Below are 17,299 nucleotides of genomic sequence, written 5' to 3' on the forward strand. Positions count from 1 at the left end.
TCCACCAATGCCATGCTAGTGTTCCCACATTTGATCTTCTGCCTCTGTGAGGCTGCTAGGGTGCGGATTGACCAGGACACCTTTATCCCTATTGAGCAGCACATCCCCAAGAAGACTATGGAGTATGTTCGAGAGTATGCTAGACCTCCGAGAGAGGAGCCGGCTCCCCCACTTCAGCCTCAGTAGCCTAAGATGCCTCAAGGATACTATTTCCCTTCGTGGGATTATTGGGATCAATTGACATCATCCATTGGACATCTAGCATCGTCCGTTGATTAGTTGAGGATAGACCATGAGGGCCACTCTACCCTCCTTCAACAGCTAGTGGAGGAGCAGCAGAGTCAGAGGTGAGAGATGGAGCAGCTGATGCGTGACTTTGGAGCTCCTAGAGGATTTCTGGGAGGAGGTAGCCACCAGGACGACTGAGGTGGTTGAATTTCTTTATTGATGTTTTCTTTATTTCTATTTTCAGTTATTATATCTTATTTTCTGTTTTTTGTTATTTAGTTCTCAATCCTTCACATGATTAGTAGTATTTTTAGTTTTTCTAGTTTAGTTAATTAATTTAGTATTTTATGCTTATTTTAAAAAGTTGTCTCATGTATTATGTATTACTCACTGAGCTTGAAAAAAGAAAGAAAAGAAAAGTGGTATAATGCATGAGAACTTGAGTTTATACATTCTGAATTGTCTTACTTATCTTGATGTGGTGGTATTTATCCGTGGTTCTGATTGCATGAATAGAATAGTGCATATTTGATATTGAAGTTAAGGTTGTTGATTCTTGAGGCATAGGAATTTAGAGAAGTATTATAAATTCTCTAAATTGAACAAGAAATTGATCCTTGAGGTAAAAGAAATAGCAAGAAAAGAAAAAAAAAGAAAGAGAATAATAAGCAAGGCCCAAGCCTCTGAGCATTAATGGCTAGGAAGGTTAAATATGATCAAAAATTCAAAGAGTTATTTTCCTAGCCATATGTTTATGGTGTGAATGTGTCAAGAAATTCTTGAGACAGAACACTTAAAGTCAAAACCAAGTGCTAATAAAGAGTATGCCAAAGGCTCTGATCACCACTGACTGGGAAAAACTAAAAGAAAAAAATTAGAACTCAAAGAGTTCCCCAGTCAAGTGCTTGTGGTGTTTTCGTGTCAAGTAAAGCTTGAGACAAAATATTTAGAGTCACGGCTAGGTTCAAGGTGCAAAGCACCAAAGAAAAGAACAAAAGGACAAGCTGTGTTCAAGGATTAATGAGAGGTTAAAAAGAAAGAGAATTCATAATATTATCTGAATTCTAATACCATAGGATATTAACATTCCTGAGCTTCAAAGGATAGTAAGATGCCGAAATTATTCAGGGTCACAGAGTCACCAACCCCACTCAGAGGAAAGACAGGAGCTTAATTGGAAAACTCAATTCTCAGGCTAATCCACTTCTTAGTGTGATATTATTTTTAGTTGCTTGAGGACAAGCAGCAATTCAAGTTTGGTGTTGTGATGCATGAGCATCTTTTCTATATTTTCCTATTATGTTAGACATAAATTTATTCAGTTTTACTGTGATTTTAGTGTTTGAAGCCTATTTGGATACTACTTTGAGACACATTGTGGTTTTAATTATTTTAGAAAAAATCCAGCCAAGTTTAGCAGAGTTCGTGCAAAAGAAAAAGTGAAGCTGCCAAGCTAGCACCAAACGCTAAGCTTGGCGTTTGGCACCAGGCATCTCGTGATGCGTGCAAGACCTCTGATTAGTTGGCGCTAAATGCTCCGACCTGGCGTTTAGTGCCAGGAGCTTCGTAATTCGTGCAACGACCACAACCTTCTCTGCCTCCTCGGCGCTAAATGCTGAGCCTGGCATTTAGCACCAGAAAGACCGCAACGCCCCAACCCTCTTTGCCTCCTCGGCGTTAAACGTCGAGCTTGGCGTTTAGTGCCAGCACTGCGTACATGGATTTCAAGGAAGGCTTCATCCGTTGAGATTTTGTTAATAATTAGTTTTATTTTGTTTTCTTTTGGTTATTATTATTACCAAACACAATCTTTTAGGGTTTAGATATTATTTTATTTTATTTCCAAATCAATATTAGGTTAGATATAAAAGGGAAAAGATTTACTCCTTCGGGTTTCCTCTCTTCTCTTCAACCTCATTCTACACTCTACACACTTTTGGAACCCTAAGTTTTCTCTGAGACAGTAGTAACTAAACCTCCTCCGTTAAGGTTAGGAGCTCTATTTATTCTATGTATTAATACTATTGTCACTCTATTTTAATTATTGTATTGATTTAAATTCAAGAATTAGTTTCGTTCTTCATCTTATGAATTTGAGTGTATTGGAAGATAACTCTTGTTCTACATGAATTCTTGTTGATTCTTGAAAAAGTTAACTTACTTGAATAACAGCTTGAAATTAAATTCCTCCTAAATCACTAATTACCTGAACTTAACAGGATACGTGACATATAATCCTCTTATATTTGGGTAATTAGGATTTTTGTGGCTAATAAACTAGAATTGAACTTAATCCTTTAATCTGAATTAAGTGACCAAAGAATTGGCAGTTGATTAGGTTAGAGGAGACTAGATCACTAAGGAATTAGGGTTTAGTCAATTAAAGTTTTCCATGAATTGAATCTTGCATGACTAAAGTATTTGGTAAGAACTATTATTAATCCGAAAAAATAAATATTTTTAAAACCTTAACTATTTTATCACATACTTTTCACACCAAATTTACTGCTTGCTTTCTTAATTTCTGAATCATTATTTAATGCTTTTCGAACCCAAAACACTACTTTATGCTTGCCTGACTAAGTGAATCACTCAATCGTTATTGCTTGGTCCATCAATCCTTATAGGATCAACCCTCACTCACCTGAGGTATTACTTGGTACGACTCGATGTACTTACTGGTTAGTTTGTGGTCTTCTAAATCCGCATCACCAACATCCACTAAATAATAAGACCCTAAAACGAAAGGATGAAAAAAAAATATAAGAAATAAATTGTAATTCTCATAATAAATAGTTAATGCTCTTATCAAAAAATTAATTTAGTCATACCAACAAGTATTTTCAAGCCATTACGTCGAGTAATTGTATCCCTAAGTATCTTTGAATCAGGTGCCGATCCTTTCCAACTGCTAAGGACATAGACGAAATTCTTGTTCTGATTGCAAACCCTAAGACATTGGTGGATATTCTAGATTTTTTCGTCCGATATCTAAATTTATCACTCTTCGCGACTGTTACATATATGTAAGTTCCATCTAATGCTCCTAGACAATCCTATCAAATGTTAAAAAAAAAAAGTAATTACACACGGAGTAAACTTGACCAATAAAAATTCGAGCTACATGCATGATCTACTTTGAACTATTTTCATCTGGAATCTACATAATCTTCCGGTACAGGATCTGCCTTTGCAAATAAAATACCTTGGACACGCAAAATTGAACACAATACCTTGTGAAAATACTTAGTAATAGTTTCACCAGTCGTATAGAACCTAACTTGTACGCTGTGATTTTTAGTATGGTGAGCTAATATGATTAAAAAAGTAGCTACTTGCTCGCTTTTGCCAACATGACCATCTTCGTCTAATCCACCTTGAACTTGTAGCAATTCATATAAATTTACAAATGCATACAAACTTATTCTTAATTTCTATATGTAATTTCTATTTCCATCCGCTGTAATGATATTATCTAATGTATCTCGTCTTAATAGTAATGTGTTCACTTTTTAGCCAATCAAAGGGTGACCCTGCTTTCTATTTATAATATACATATATAAAATAACTAAAAAAGTAACATTAAAGTGCCAAATTGCATTCTTATAATTCAGTAATATTCAACACATAGCTTAATTTGTTCAGAATAATCCATCATTACTTCTTAAAAAAAGTAAATGCATAAAAATAAAATAATTTAAAAAATTGTCGGTATGAGAAAGTTTGAAGAAAAAATATAAATGAAATACTCTAATAGTTTGTACAAATAGGAGAAATACTCAATTAAACTAAAATAGGAGAAACACTCATTACATAATCATATACTCACATAATCAAAGTGAAAGCATATTAATAGATTTTAAAATTAAGTAACCAACCAACTAACTTAGATGCCATGAACAAAATAGAAAAGACATTAATAAAATTTAATTAAAGATATATGAACAAAAATATCATCTGAAAAATAATTAAGAGTTTTAATATATAATTTTATTAAGTAAAAAAAAGAAAATAATACTTTCAAACAGATAAGTAATAACTTTCTAAGAGAAAATTGACTTTAACTTCTATCACAATAAAACAAGACCCAAAATTATACATTAATATGTCAATTTTTATAAATAATTATCATTTAACTTATTCAATTTCTACTAACAATAATTAGTACATATATGAATATATATTTCAAATATATACATGTTATATAGAAAGACAGATACACTTCTATAAACTTATAAAAAATTTAACTTACATCCTACAATAATTAGTACATATATGAATATATATTTTAAATATATGCATGTTATATAGAAAGACAGATACACTTCTATAAACCTATAAAAAAAATTCAACTTACATCCCACAATAATTAGTACATATATGAATATATATTTCAAATATATGCATGTTATATAGAAACACAGATATACTTCTATAAACCTATAAAAAAAATTCAACTTACATCCTACAATAATTAGTACATATATGAATATATATTTTAAATATATGCATGTTATATAGAAACACAGATATACTTCTATAAACCTATAAAAAAAATTCAACTTACATCCCACAATAATTAGTACATATATGAATATATATTTCAAATATATGCATGTTATATAAAAAGACAGATACACTTCTATAAACCTATAAAAAAAATTCAATTTACATCCCACAATAATTAGTACATATATGAATATATATTTTAAATATATGCATGTTATATAGAAAGATAGATACACTTCTATAAACCTATAAAAAAAATTCAACTTACATCCCACAATAATTAGTACATATATGAATATATATTTCAAATATATGCATGTTATATAGAAAGACAGATACACTTCTATAAACCTGTTAAAAAAATTCAACTTACATCCCACAATAATTAGTACATATATGAATATATATTTCAAATATATGCATGTTATATAGAAAGACAAATACACTTCTATAAACCTATAAAAAAAATTCAATTTACATCCCACTAACCTCAACCTAAATAAATACTATTTTGTATTTTTAAAATAATTATTGGGTTAGTAGAATCTTCATGAAACACTATTTTAATAATTAGTATATATATATATATAAAACATGAATATATATTAGAAGAGAAGAAGAAATCTAAACTAGTTTCAGGTCATGCACACCTAGAATGGAGAGAAAAAAAAAATCCAACCCATATGTGTTCAAAGAAAAAAATTAACTAATACCGCAACATATAAACACATAATACAAACAAAGGTGAGAATTAATACGATTTCAAACATTGAGTTGAGTTTTTTAGCATAGAGGAAGAAAAAGACTGTGATAAAATAATAAAGAGCTTCACAAAGCACACATAAATAAAGAAGTTTTGAATTTGGAGAAACAAAGGAGAAGATATTACTCGATACTGCAGAAACACAGGAGAAGAGATTATTACTGATTAGAGTTTATAACAAAAAGAAGAGATATTTGAAATTTTTAAAAAATGAATGAGAATAAAATAATCCAAAAAAATGATGTAGATCTATGTCCATCATTTAATATTCGTGTCTCACCATATTATTGAAACATAAAATACATGTATTTTATGTATATTTATGTGTAAATATATTCTTCTTATTTTTCTGTTTTACAAACTAAATAATAGACACATTCTACTATATCTATATTTTTGCGTGACATACACATCATACAAATGGGGTGTAAGAGTCTTCTAAGTCATATACAGGTATTTATCTTCTCACTACTATTTATTTATTTTTTTAAGGATAGTAGCGAGCATGGAATGTTAGAGGAGCATCTAAGAAGATGTCTTGTATACATTTTAAAAAAATTATTCGTAAATATCACCCATCATTTTCTATTGTTGTGGAGACTCATGTGATGTATGATAGAATGAATTTTTTTTTGGAATGGTTTGGGATACTCTTCTGTTAGCCTTTCTAAGGCTCAAGGGCACAATGATAGAATTTCGTTTCTTTCTTTTGTTGATATTAATCATTACAAATTCATGAGATCATGAAATAATGCATTACTGTTGAGATTTTGATGGGTAATACGTCTTGGGTTTGCAGTGCAGTTTGTTGATATCAATTTAGCCTTGTGTTGAAAGAGGGTAACATAATCGTTGACCTATTGACAAAGAAGAGAGATAGAAGGGAGGAAGATTAAGTTGAATGGATATCACCTTGACCAAAATTTCATAAAATCGTTTTGAGTAAGGCAGGGAGTTGCCTAAACTGAATCTTTTTTCTCTTGTTTTTTTTTTGTTTTTTATTTTCTTTTTTTTTAATATTAAAAATAAATTTAAAAACTTATTTCAAACGTTAACAAATAAAAATTGATTCAAATTAAATTTTAGTCATAATTTTAAAAAATTTTGAAAATTAAAATATAATTACTAATACAGCTAAATCCTAAAACAAATAAAAGTTAAGAAAAGAGTTATTAGATAATGAACAAAAATAAATTCTCTCAATTGTTATGTGTTTATTTATTTTCGTAAAACAATGAAAGAGATGACAAATGCTATTATAGTAGTTATAATCTGAATTTAATTTTTAAAATCTTCTGCTATATATTAAGATTTTAGATAAGTGACCTGATTTTACAAAATTTTTTAATCAAATAAGGTTATAATTTAAGGTTAATTTTTTTTATATAGATTAATATGTGTGTAATACTTTATTATTAGAAATTTAGGTATTTCTTTTTTATATGAAATTATTTTTTTAAAGTTGATATTAATCAAATCAAACCATTTGATTTGTTTAAAGAGAAAAATCTAACTATAAATCAAATGATTTGATTTTAAATTTTAAATCTTTTATTTTTAAAAACAAAATAATAGTATTTGATTTCAATGTTAATTTTTTCATTTTCAAAAACATAAATCGAACAATTCAAATTGTAATCCTTGTTAAAAAATTAAACAATATAAAAAAAATAGAGGCACCAAATCACCAATTCACATCAATATAAAACATTTTTTATCACATCCTTTTGTAATATACATAATTTTTTATTTTTAATATTAGATTAACAATGGTGTTTTTTTAAATTGTAATCTACTGTGATATTTTTTTTAAAATGTGGGATGATTTAACGTACGGAGTACAAATTAGATTTTGGATTTTTACGTTCCGATTTCTGTACTCGAACCGTCTGATTTGTGTTGAAAAATAAAAAAAATTTGGAGTACTCCAATTTGTGTACTTTAAAATTTTTTAATTTTTTCAACACAAATCGTTGGGTTCAATTTGTGTACTCTAAACTTTTAAAATTTTTTAAACACAAATCGAAAGATCCGATTTGTATACCTCTTATAATTTTAAAAAATACTAAAAATTATCATATTAAAATATAACACTCATTCTATTTCTATATCCAAATTTTTTAACCTAACATACACTCCTGAGACCTAGAAAAAATAATGAGCGACAATTTAAATCTTATTGCAGTATTATATTTTATATATTTAATTATTTTTTGAATTCAATTATTTTTGTACTACTAACGGAAAAAAATAAATGAAAATGATGGAAGTTGCGGGCAGAAGAAGGGACACGCAAGCCCTCCCGGGCAACGGGCAGCAGAAAGCGCCGTTTTATATACAGACTCCGATACAACAATAAAAAGGAAATCCTTCATCATTCACTTATTACTTATTAGTATTGCCCCCACTGATCCGAGCCTTAGGTTCGTGCCCTCGGCACCCAGGTTCGGACCCTAACAATACCGCACCCGAGCCTCTCTAAAGACGCCAAACCTGTGCCTCCGCGAAGAAAGAGCAAAGGAAATGGAAGACGACGAAGCAAAGCAAGAGGGAGAAAGCAGCACCTTCTAGAGAGAGAAACAAGAGAGAGAAATTGGTCTGATGGGTCAGATCGGGAGGAGGAAGAAGAAGGGAAGGCCATCGAAGGCGGATCTGGCACGACGCTCCGGAGAGTCTCAAGCGGCGGAGAAATCCGATATCCGGCGAAGTCTCCGGCGCCGGAATGTGAGGTACAACATCATTGACTACGATGACGATTACCTTGACGAGGATGAGGACGAGAGGAGGCGCGAGAAGAAGAAGCTGAAACTCGTTGACAAGCTCAACAGTGACGACGAGGAAGAAGAAGAAGAAGCAGCAGCAGCTCGAGGGGAAGGTGAAGATGACGCAGAAGAAGAAGAGGATGCGCGTGCCGATTCGCGTGCTGAACACGCGCTTGAAGAAGATGAAGAAGGAGGAGACGTTGACGAAATTGAAGGAGGAGAAGAGAACGAGGACGCAGAAGACGAAGAAGAAATGGTGAGTGATGTGAGTCAAAGTTGAAATGGAAAACGAAATATGCAAAAAATTCCACAGTTGCACTGAGAACTCACTCAACTCAGCGTGTAGCTAGCTATAAATAATCAATTCTCTCTCTCTCTCTCTCTCTCTCTCTCTCTATAGGTTTCTCTGTCTGTGTCGGGATTAAGGGGAGAGAGAGAGAAACTTACAAGTCAACTGTCAAAACTACCATCCACAACACCTGATTTCTCTCTCTCTCTCTCTCTCTCTCTCTCTCTCTCTCTAAATATATATAAGTTATGTCTGTCTCTGTCTTGAGAAAGCAGTGTATGTCTTTTGGTCCTTTGAATGGAGTTATTAATTGTGTTCGGTGTCTGTGTTTCTTTGTTATGATGACAGGTAAAAGGCAGAAAAGTGGATTTGAAAGGGCTCCACTGTGCTTCAGGTTTGTGTGATTTCAATTGGGTATTGTGGTTGTGGTTGGGGTTGTTGTTGGGGGTGCACTTGTTAATTCTCTCTTTTTCTTGTTTATAAGGGTGATTAGATTTGGGCACTGAAAAGGATACAATACACATGGTTCTGTTTCTGTCTAGTCCTTTGATTTTTCTCCCCCTCTTATTTTGCCTTGTTTTTCGGTCATTGGTGTTAGGAACTCCAACGAATCCTCCTTCTGGGATTCCACTGCCGGATAAGAGGACTCTGGAATTGATCCTTGACAAGCTTCAAAAGTATGGGTTCTCAGTTCTCTCTCTCTCTCTCTCTCTCTCTCTCTCTCTCTCTCTCGTTTTGGTTTATCATATGACTGCGTAGTGATCCTTCATTTTGGGTCTGTATGATGGCAGGAAGGACACTTACGGTGTGTTCGCAGAACCAGTTGATCCAGAAGAGGTGTGTGAAATTTTCTTCCTTTGAATTGGTAATCTTGCTATTGGAAGACACCTGCTGAATTGGAAGCTCAAATTCTATTTTGACATGCAGCTTCCCGATTATCACGATGTAATTGAGCATCCCATGGACTTTGCCACGGTCAGGAAGAAGTTGGCAAATGGATCCTATCCCACTTTGGAGCAATTTGAGGTACGTTAAAAACAAAGTTTTCTTGATTGTTTATGAATTGTATTTGGAGGAGTTTTTGTCTTTTGTTTGAGGTTTTTATTATTTTGCAATTTGGGATGTGATCTTGAGCCTGCTTACAATTCCTGGAATTGGGAGTTGAGATTGAATTATTTAAGGCACTGCTTTCTCTCTAGTTTTCTTCTTCTTTTTTTTTTTTTGTTACACTCTCCCCCGTCTTTTCATTTGGTGGATTCTGTAAGATTGAGTTTGTCAGCAAATGTCAGTAAAAAAATATTAATTCTTTGAAATTAGAATGCAAACCCTTTAGAATGGCTTATTTGTCAATTTATTGAACTGGTAGTCAAGGTTTGCATGCATGTCGGAAAGATGAGCAGATTTTTATGTTCCAATATGTAATATGTAATAAGTTTCTGCAGTATTAATTACCGGCAGCCATTGCAATATTATGTTATTATTGATATTGAAGATGTTCAATGTGTTGTGCTATTTTATTTTCTTCTTTTTTGATGCATCATGCCATCTTCATCGGATGGAGAATCTTCTGACTAATACATGCTCAAAATGGCCTAAAGTTAGAAGTTGTGTGTATATCTAAGATGGGGAATATGTGATACATCACGAGGTTTCTTGTATTATATAGTTGTGGTTTTTGCCTCAACATATGTGTGTTTCTGATTTGGGGATTATAAAATTACGTAGGATGTACTTTTATGTTGACCTAGAAGGAGGAAAAAATCTTTTTGTATTTGTTTGATTCTGTTCAGCAGTTAATTTGTTTGGCATCAAATTTTGATATCGTAACCTGGTGGTGAAATTGGAGATTTTTGTTTAGCGACTTTAACGCTAAAATATTGTATCCCCATAGTATGATAAGTGATGTCATTTTACCTATTTATTATACAGGCAAGGGTCATTAATTTGTATGGCTAAACTCACCTAGTAAGAAAAGCCCGCAGTTTTTAGCTTATGGTTTTTGTGTCTGGCTTCCATCTTTTCATGGATGCCACTCTATTTTTTATTTTTATTTTTGTTTATTTATTTTCGTGCAACAGTTTCAGCATGATATGATAGCCTAGATCTTAGTTTCAAAAGCTTTATTTACTAGGACAGCAGAGCATCTTCTTTACGGCAATGGTATACCAACCATATTATGCACTTCTTGGCCTCAAATCTTTAGTTAGCTTACAAAAATCTCCATTTAAAATTTGCTAGATAAAACAGTTTATGTTCCATGGACTATAATTTGATTGATGTTATTATCCAATGATCTCTAGTCACATGATGTTTACTACACACAGTCATGGGTGCACATTTATGTTCGTACTTTGTTTTTAACTTTGACTAACATGGATTTTCATTGCTATAGAATTTGTAGAATTTTCATAATCAATTATAATTGTTATGCAATATCCATTATATTCAAGAAACATGATAATGAACTTACTTTTCTACTAAGAGATCCCTCTGTTGCTTGAATTTTATTTCCTGATTGAGTAAAAAATTGCAAGACAACAAAAAAATAGTGTAACTTCACTGATCTGCGAATGAAATTGTTGGATGCAGAGTGATGTATTTTTAATCTGCTCAAATGCAATGCAATACAATGCACCAGAGACTATTTACCACAAACAGGTAATGGCTCAATACATACCCTGTTTTTCCTACCAACATGTGGCATCGCTTATCATTTTTGTGTATTTACTTTTGGACCTGTATCTGTTTTGCAGGCACGATCAATACAGGAACAAGGGCGGAAAAAGTTCGAGAAGTTAAGGATAGACTTTGAACGCTCCCAGGCTGAACTGAAACTAGAACAGAAAACAAGGGCTATTTCTTTGGTTAAAAAACAAGGAAAGAAGCCACTGGGTCGAGCCTCACAGGAACCCATTGGCTCTGATTTTTCCTCAGGGGCAACTCTTGCTACCATTAATGATGTACAGCCAACTTCTTTTCCAATGCAAGGCGGTAGCTGTGAGAGACCTGGACTAATTGATGGCATTCTGGAGGCAAATGCTTTCATGATTGATGCAACTCAAGAGAAAGCTGAAGATATTTTGCCAGGTATCTCAAACAAGGGATTGCGTTCTTGACTGTCTGTCCTTATACGATAGGGCTTCATTCTTCACTTCTATGCATCGTCGGAAAAGTATAATAATCACAACGTCATCTTCTTTTGCTTCATTCGATTCCTCTAATTTTTTCAGGGCGAGGTCTTCTCTCCAAGATGGGAAGGAGGTCATTAGCTCTTGATGAAGATCGCCGTGCATCTTATAATATGGCAAATCAACCAATTACACGATCAGATTCAATATTTATGACTTTTGAGAGTGAACCTAAGCATCTGGTTACTGTAAGTATCCATAGTTCTGATTTCAAATTTTTGAATTAATTTCAACTCATCTTTTTCATATCATTCTTCTCTTTTTGGATTTAGGTTGGACTTCATGCGGAGTATTCCTATGCTAGGAGTTTGGCTCGATTTAGTGCAAGTCTAGGACCTGTTGCTTGGAAAGTTGCTTCCCATAAGATTCAGCAGGCGCTGCCAGCTGGATGTAAATTTGGTCGTGGTTGGGTTGGAGAGTATGAACCTCTTCCAACCCCAGTATTAATGTTTGGCAATCGTATGCAAAAGGATGATAGTTTGGTTACGAGGTTGCATTGTAGTAGTGCATCTATAAAAGGTGACAAAAATTGTAGAAATGTGGAACCCACTATTGAGCATCATGGTGATCGGCAAGTTTTTCAGGGTAAGCAGATTCCAATTTGTCCTCCCAATGGGCTTGCATCAGAGGGAAAACCCTCATTGTTTGGTTCTGGTGGAATAAGACCCAATGCTCCTGTTGACCTCAATAATCAGCAGAAGAATGTTCCATCCAGGAATTTTGGTAAGTCTGAGAATCAGTTTTTGAAACAAGTGGAGTTGAACTCTGCACCTTCAATGAATGAAAATAATTCCAGTTCAGTTGCAAAGTTTCCAAGTAACGCTTCTCCAACTTTGTCTAAGCCCAGAGAAATGGTATCAAGGAACATGAATACCATTCCATCTGTATCATTCAAGCAGCCAGATACTAATGGAGTGGTTAGTGGAGAATTGCCAAATGGAAAAGTAATGAATCCTAATTCGAATAGACAGGTGACTTATCCATCATCTGAAAGTACATCAAACCAAGCAGGGAGAGCACCTCCTCTTGTCCATGGCAAGGAGCAGAGTGTCAGTGACCCAGTTCAGTTAATGAGAATGTTTGCCGAAAGGACTCAAAAACAGCAGGTTTCTAATCATTCCCCAGGTAATACTCCGCCAGTGACACCATCAGATCGATCTGTACAGAGAGATGACTCGGCCAATGCTTCAGCAGCAGCAGCAGCCGCTCGGGCATGGATGTCTGTAGGGGCAGGAGGGTTTAAACAAGTACCAGACAATTCGAGCTCACCCAAAAGTCAGATATCTGCATATTCATTGTACAATCCGACAAGAGAGCTGCATCAGCATATGTCCCAAATTCGGGGGAACTTTCCTCCTGGAGCAGCACCTTTCCAATCTGACAAGAACAATTTTCCATTCCAGGCATTTGTACCGCAAGCTGCTATTTCACCGTTTCCAAACAGACCTATGGTTATCCCTCAGTTAGCATCAGCTGATCTATCTAGATTTCAAATGCAGTCCCATTGGAGAGGTCCAAGCCCTCCTAGCCAACCAAGACAAAAACAGGAAACACTTCCTCCTGACTTGAATATTGGCTTCCAATCTCCGGGATCACCTGCGAAGCAGTCTTCAGGGGTCATTGACTCGCAGCAACCAGACCTAGCTTTGCAGCTATGATGTGGCATTGCTGTCTTTGGTGTTTTGGCAGGAATTTGACTGATCTGAACTCAGTCCCATCATCGGATGTTGAATTTTCATCCCCAGAAGCTTGCATAAATGTGAGCCAAAGTCTACCTTGGTTATGATTTGGTGCATGGTAATGCTGATTCAAAAATGTGCTTGCAAGTTTGGAAGGCTCGTGGTGTATTAATTAACTTAAAGGAGTTACTCTCTTAATGACCGACTTTCTGTGTTGAAGCCACAGAAGAAAATCTGCTGGTAATTGATTACTGAAGCAGCCAAAAGAATCCCATTGTTGCCTTTGTACATTGTTTACACATGAGATCCAGTTGCGTAGATATTAGTTCATTTAATGATTGCTTATGTATAATGTATCTGAATTGGTGTTAGGTCAAGTTCTTAGCTTCTCTATTATTTTGTACAATTAAATTTACATGTTATTTAGGCGAAACAGCTTGCTTCATTTTCCTTATCTAACTTGATAGGGTCGCTTCTTTGAACAAATTCTGGTTAAATGCGCGTCTTATTGACATGTCGTCTGTATTTCTTTTTCCAAAATTTTTCATCTTCTGTGAAGTTAACCATTTTTTACTCCATATATAAGTTTGCACTTTACAAAGACAAATTTAACTGTGTTTTTATTCCTACTCGGACGAAAGTACGAAATTAGTCATGGGATCCACTTGCTAGTTGTTGTGACAGTGTTCAGCGGGAAGATAAGAATTTATTTGGGAATCTATGTTTTGTTTTGTCTTGTTTTTTCCCCCTCTTTTAGTTCAAAACAACATGGCTCCACTCACCAAGAAGGTAAGGAGCAAGTATCGACAACAAAATACAACTTGAAAAAAGACACTCCAGCATGTGACAAATTTCAAAACTCATACATCCGTAAGTATAATACATCCCATCCCAACTATTCAATATGGCAACTATTGTAGACAATACAAAATACAAGACGACATTTGAATATATTTTTTGTAGTCTCCATTTTAGTATCTATTAAAATACTTGACAATTTTTTTGTCTAAACTATTTTATAATAATAAATGTGCAAGATGAATCGACATTTAAATATATCCACAAAATATGTTCATCGATGTATCAAAAACAAGCAAAGAAATCTTATATTTATCAAGGCTTTAGAGTAACCTCTCTAGTCTACCCTTCAACCCATACATTACCACAATGGGCCAGTTCACTTGAGTTTAGCTTAATCCCCAACGTTTTCTATCATAGGTGCTTTAGCAAAGGAGGCGTAATTAGGGATTAATATGATGAAAAAAAAAAAAAAGGCAGCATAGGAAGCCGAAACATAGTAATAAGTTATATAGTTTAATTTAGTGGGTCAGATATGGACACTATAATGTTAATCATTGATATTGTATTGTAGAGCCTATAAACTTGATTCTCAATTTCTCTTCCAAGATGAATGGTTAGAAACTTAGAACGTGGTATTCATGTTGGCACTAAAAGTTTTAGTATCATTATCCTTACACATACCTGGATCTAAGGACTGAACTATGGTGCACCATGCACCCAAACAACTTTGTCTCCACTCCCCACTGTCTTTGCTTACTACTAATAGCGGATACTACATGTGAATCCACTGCACCAACAAATCTGAAAATCCAAACAAATACACCATAGCAAGTTTCAGATGGCACCTTTTCCCAGCTCTGAATTTACACAAATATACATATCCATTTTTGAAATAGACAGGGATCAAGTGGTTAAGGTCTGCTAGTTCAACATGGTAGAAGTTAACATGATAGCTAAGCCAGTTCCATTATCTGATGAGGGTGGAACTGACAGAAGGGCGTTGTCTCACGGGAACAAGTCCGAAGTGGTCCCTTTGTTTTTTTGAGAGTTCGCATTGCAAGTCTGAAATAGTCCCTTTTTTTTTTGTTAGAGTTCGCATTGTCTTTTGTGAAAATGGACAGGGCTCGAGTTGACAGATTATCCACTGCCAAATGTAGCAATTAATTTCTTCATCGCGAGTTATCCATTAAGAAGCAAACAGATGACAGAATTTAATGTAAAATTTAAATTCCCAACCACTTGATTAATGAAACAAGTGATTATTAGCTGCCGAAGCACACCCACATGGTTGTCTAAATATTAATCATTGCGAATTTTTTTATTATTAAGGCCTTTCTTGACTTTTCTTTTTGATTTAGCCTTTTTCCCCCTCTTGCGATTCTTCTTGCTCCTCCGTTCGGCCAGATAGCAAACATCGCCATTACAAATCTGTATCAACTCTTTGGGCGCTGAGGATTTCACGTAGCAACAGAATATGTTTGTCCATGACAATGCTGTGAGGGCTTCTTTCATGCTTCAAGATTGGACAAGGCTCTTGATTTTTTCCCCACCTTTATTGTTTCTTCTTAATCACATTCCCCGCTCAAGATGATTTTATTGGTGAAGCCCAACGTAAGCGATTATCGGAACAACAATACATGGTGAATTCTGTTTAGAAAAAGATGTTGTTGTTTTGCTGAAATGTGTGTGAATTGGGAGGCACGGAATGCTTATGCTATAATAACGAAATACTCGGTGATTCGTTAGACGCTTTGGTAAATGAAGCATGAATTCATAAAAGTATAAAACAGTTAGGCAGGTTTGTGAGCGTTTTAAGTTGACAGGTGTTAGCCTGTTAAGAGTTAAGACAACAAAGATCTCCAAGTTATTCCCAATTTTCCTACTAGCAATCTACCATGGTTGTCACAAACAAAAATTTTAGGTGCACACGTGGATAAATACATGTAGTTTTATTTATTTATTTATTTTTTTTGGTGACTAAATAGAAAAGAAAGAAAAAAAAAAGAGACAAAACCAAATTAATTGGCTAGAGTCATCTAAATCTATTAGATGTTGAAACTCACTCCATGGTTAGTTCCAATTCGAGTGAATGTCCGCGACAGAAGCAGCTGCTTTAGCCATACAATCTGCAACACTATTTGCAGTCCTCTGAATTAAAAGAATAGAGACTCTCCAATTCCAATTCATAACCTCCTATATATGCTTTGCCAAATCCCATTCCGGAATATCCTTACCAAGCATTCTTTGGTTTACCAAGAAAAGAGCTTCTAAATAGTCTGTTTCACAAATAACCTCACGAAATCCACTCTCCCAAGCAAGAAGTAAACCTCTCCAAATTGCATACAATTCAGCAAAAAGAACACTGCACACTTCGACTTTCTCAGTGCAACCTTTCAACCAACATCCATCAGGATTGCGAATGATACAACCAAAACCAGCATAGCAAGAAGGAGCAAACTAACTAGCATCACAATTCAATTTAACAGAATGAACTGGAGGTGGAACCCAATGCAAACAAAGTGAAGGAGGAGATAGAGATTGATGCATAGCAAAAATAGTGTGAAACTCCCTTACTGAACTACGAATCAAACTCACCACTTTACTAGCACTCCATGAATCATCTATATTAAATAAGTCATGATTCCTGCTTCTCCAAATCCACCAGATGGTCGAAAAGAAAAGAAAAACATTTCCACTCCTTGCACATCTGTAGAGCCAATCATGTAAATTCGAGTTATCTGAATACAGGCCTAAAATGTTCCAGACCTCCTTGGCACTAGGGCACTCCCGAAGACAATGAAGAATGGATTTAGAACCATTCTGACACCGATGACAGGTGCTAGATAAAGCTAAACCACGACCCAAACGAAACTCTGCCGTAGGAATAGCATTATGAAGACTGAGCCAAATCAAGAACTTGTACTTCTCAGGAATATGCAGTCGCTATACCCGCAACCAATTATCATGCTCATTCCAGTCAAACTTTCTTTTGGCTAGCCAACTGTACCCACTCCTAGCTGAGTAGAGTCTAGAAGATGCCACACTCCACGACCAACCCGAACTCTCTCCAGCATTCAAAT

At 34.6% G+C, this 17,299-nt stretch overlaps 1 protein-coding gene across 1 annotated transcript; it reads left to right on the forward strand.

Annotated features, from left to right (window-relative positions):
• Nucleotides 1-7,818: 7,818 nt before the first annotated feature.
• LOC112720266 (uncharacterized) lies at nt 7,819-13,904 on the forward strand. The gene is made up of 9 exons (XM_025771146.3): nt 7,819-8,518; nt 8,900-8,945; nt 9,150-9,228; nt 9,343-9,388; nt 9,479-9,577; nt 11,141-11,209; nt 11,305-11,638; nt 11,782-11,927; nt 12,012-13,904. The coding sequence occupies exons 1-9, from the start codon at nt 8,102-8,104 to the stop codon at nt 13,395-13,397; spliced, it is 2,622 nt and encodes an 873-aa protein (XP_025626931.1). The 5' UTR covers nt 7,819-8,101; the 3' UTR covers nt 13,398-13,904.
• The last annotated feature ends 3,395 nt before the right edge of the window (nt 13,905-17,299 follow it).

The sequence above is a fragment of the Arachis hypogaea genome, chromosome 11 (genome assembly GCF_003086295.3).
Source record: "Arachis hypogaea cultivar Tifrunner chromosome 11, arahy.Tifrunner.gnm2.J5K5, whole genome shotgun sequence".
Classification (NCBI taxonomy): domain Eukaryota; kingdom Viridiplantae; phylum Streptophyta; class Magnoliopsida; order Fabales; family Fabaceae; genus Arachis; species Arachis hypogaea.

Coding starts and splice junctions, on each gene's coding strand:
- LOC112720266 (XM_025771146.3), top strand. CDS start 8,102: ATGGGTCAGATCGGGAGGAGGAAGAAGAAGGGAAGGCCATCGAAGGCG. Junction 9,229..9,342: donor ATCCTTGACAAGCTTCAAAA/GTATGGGTTCTC, acceptor GTATGATGGCAG/GAAGGACACTTACGGTGTGT. Junction 9,389..9,478: donor AACCAGTTGATCCAGAAGAG/GTGTGTGAAATT, acceptor TTTGACATGCAG/CTTCCCGATTATCACGATGT.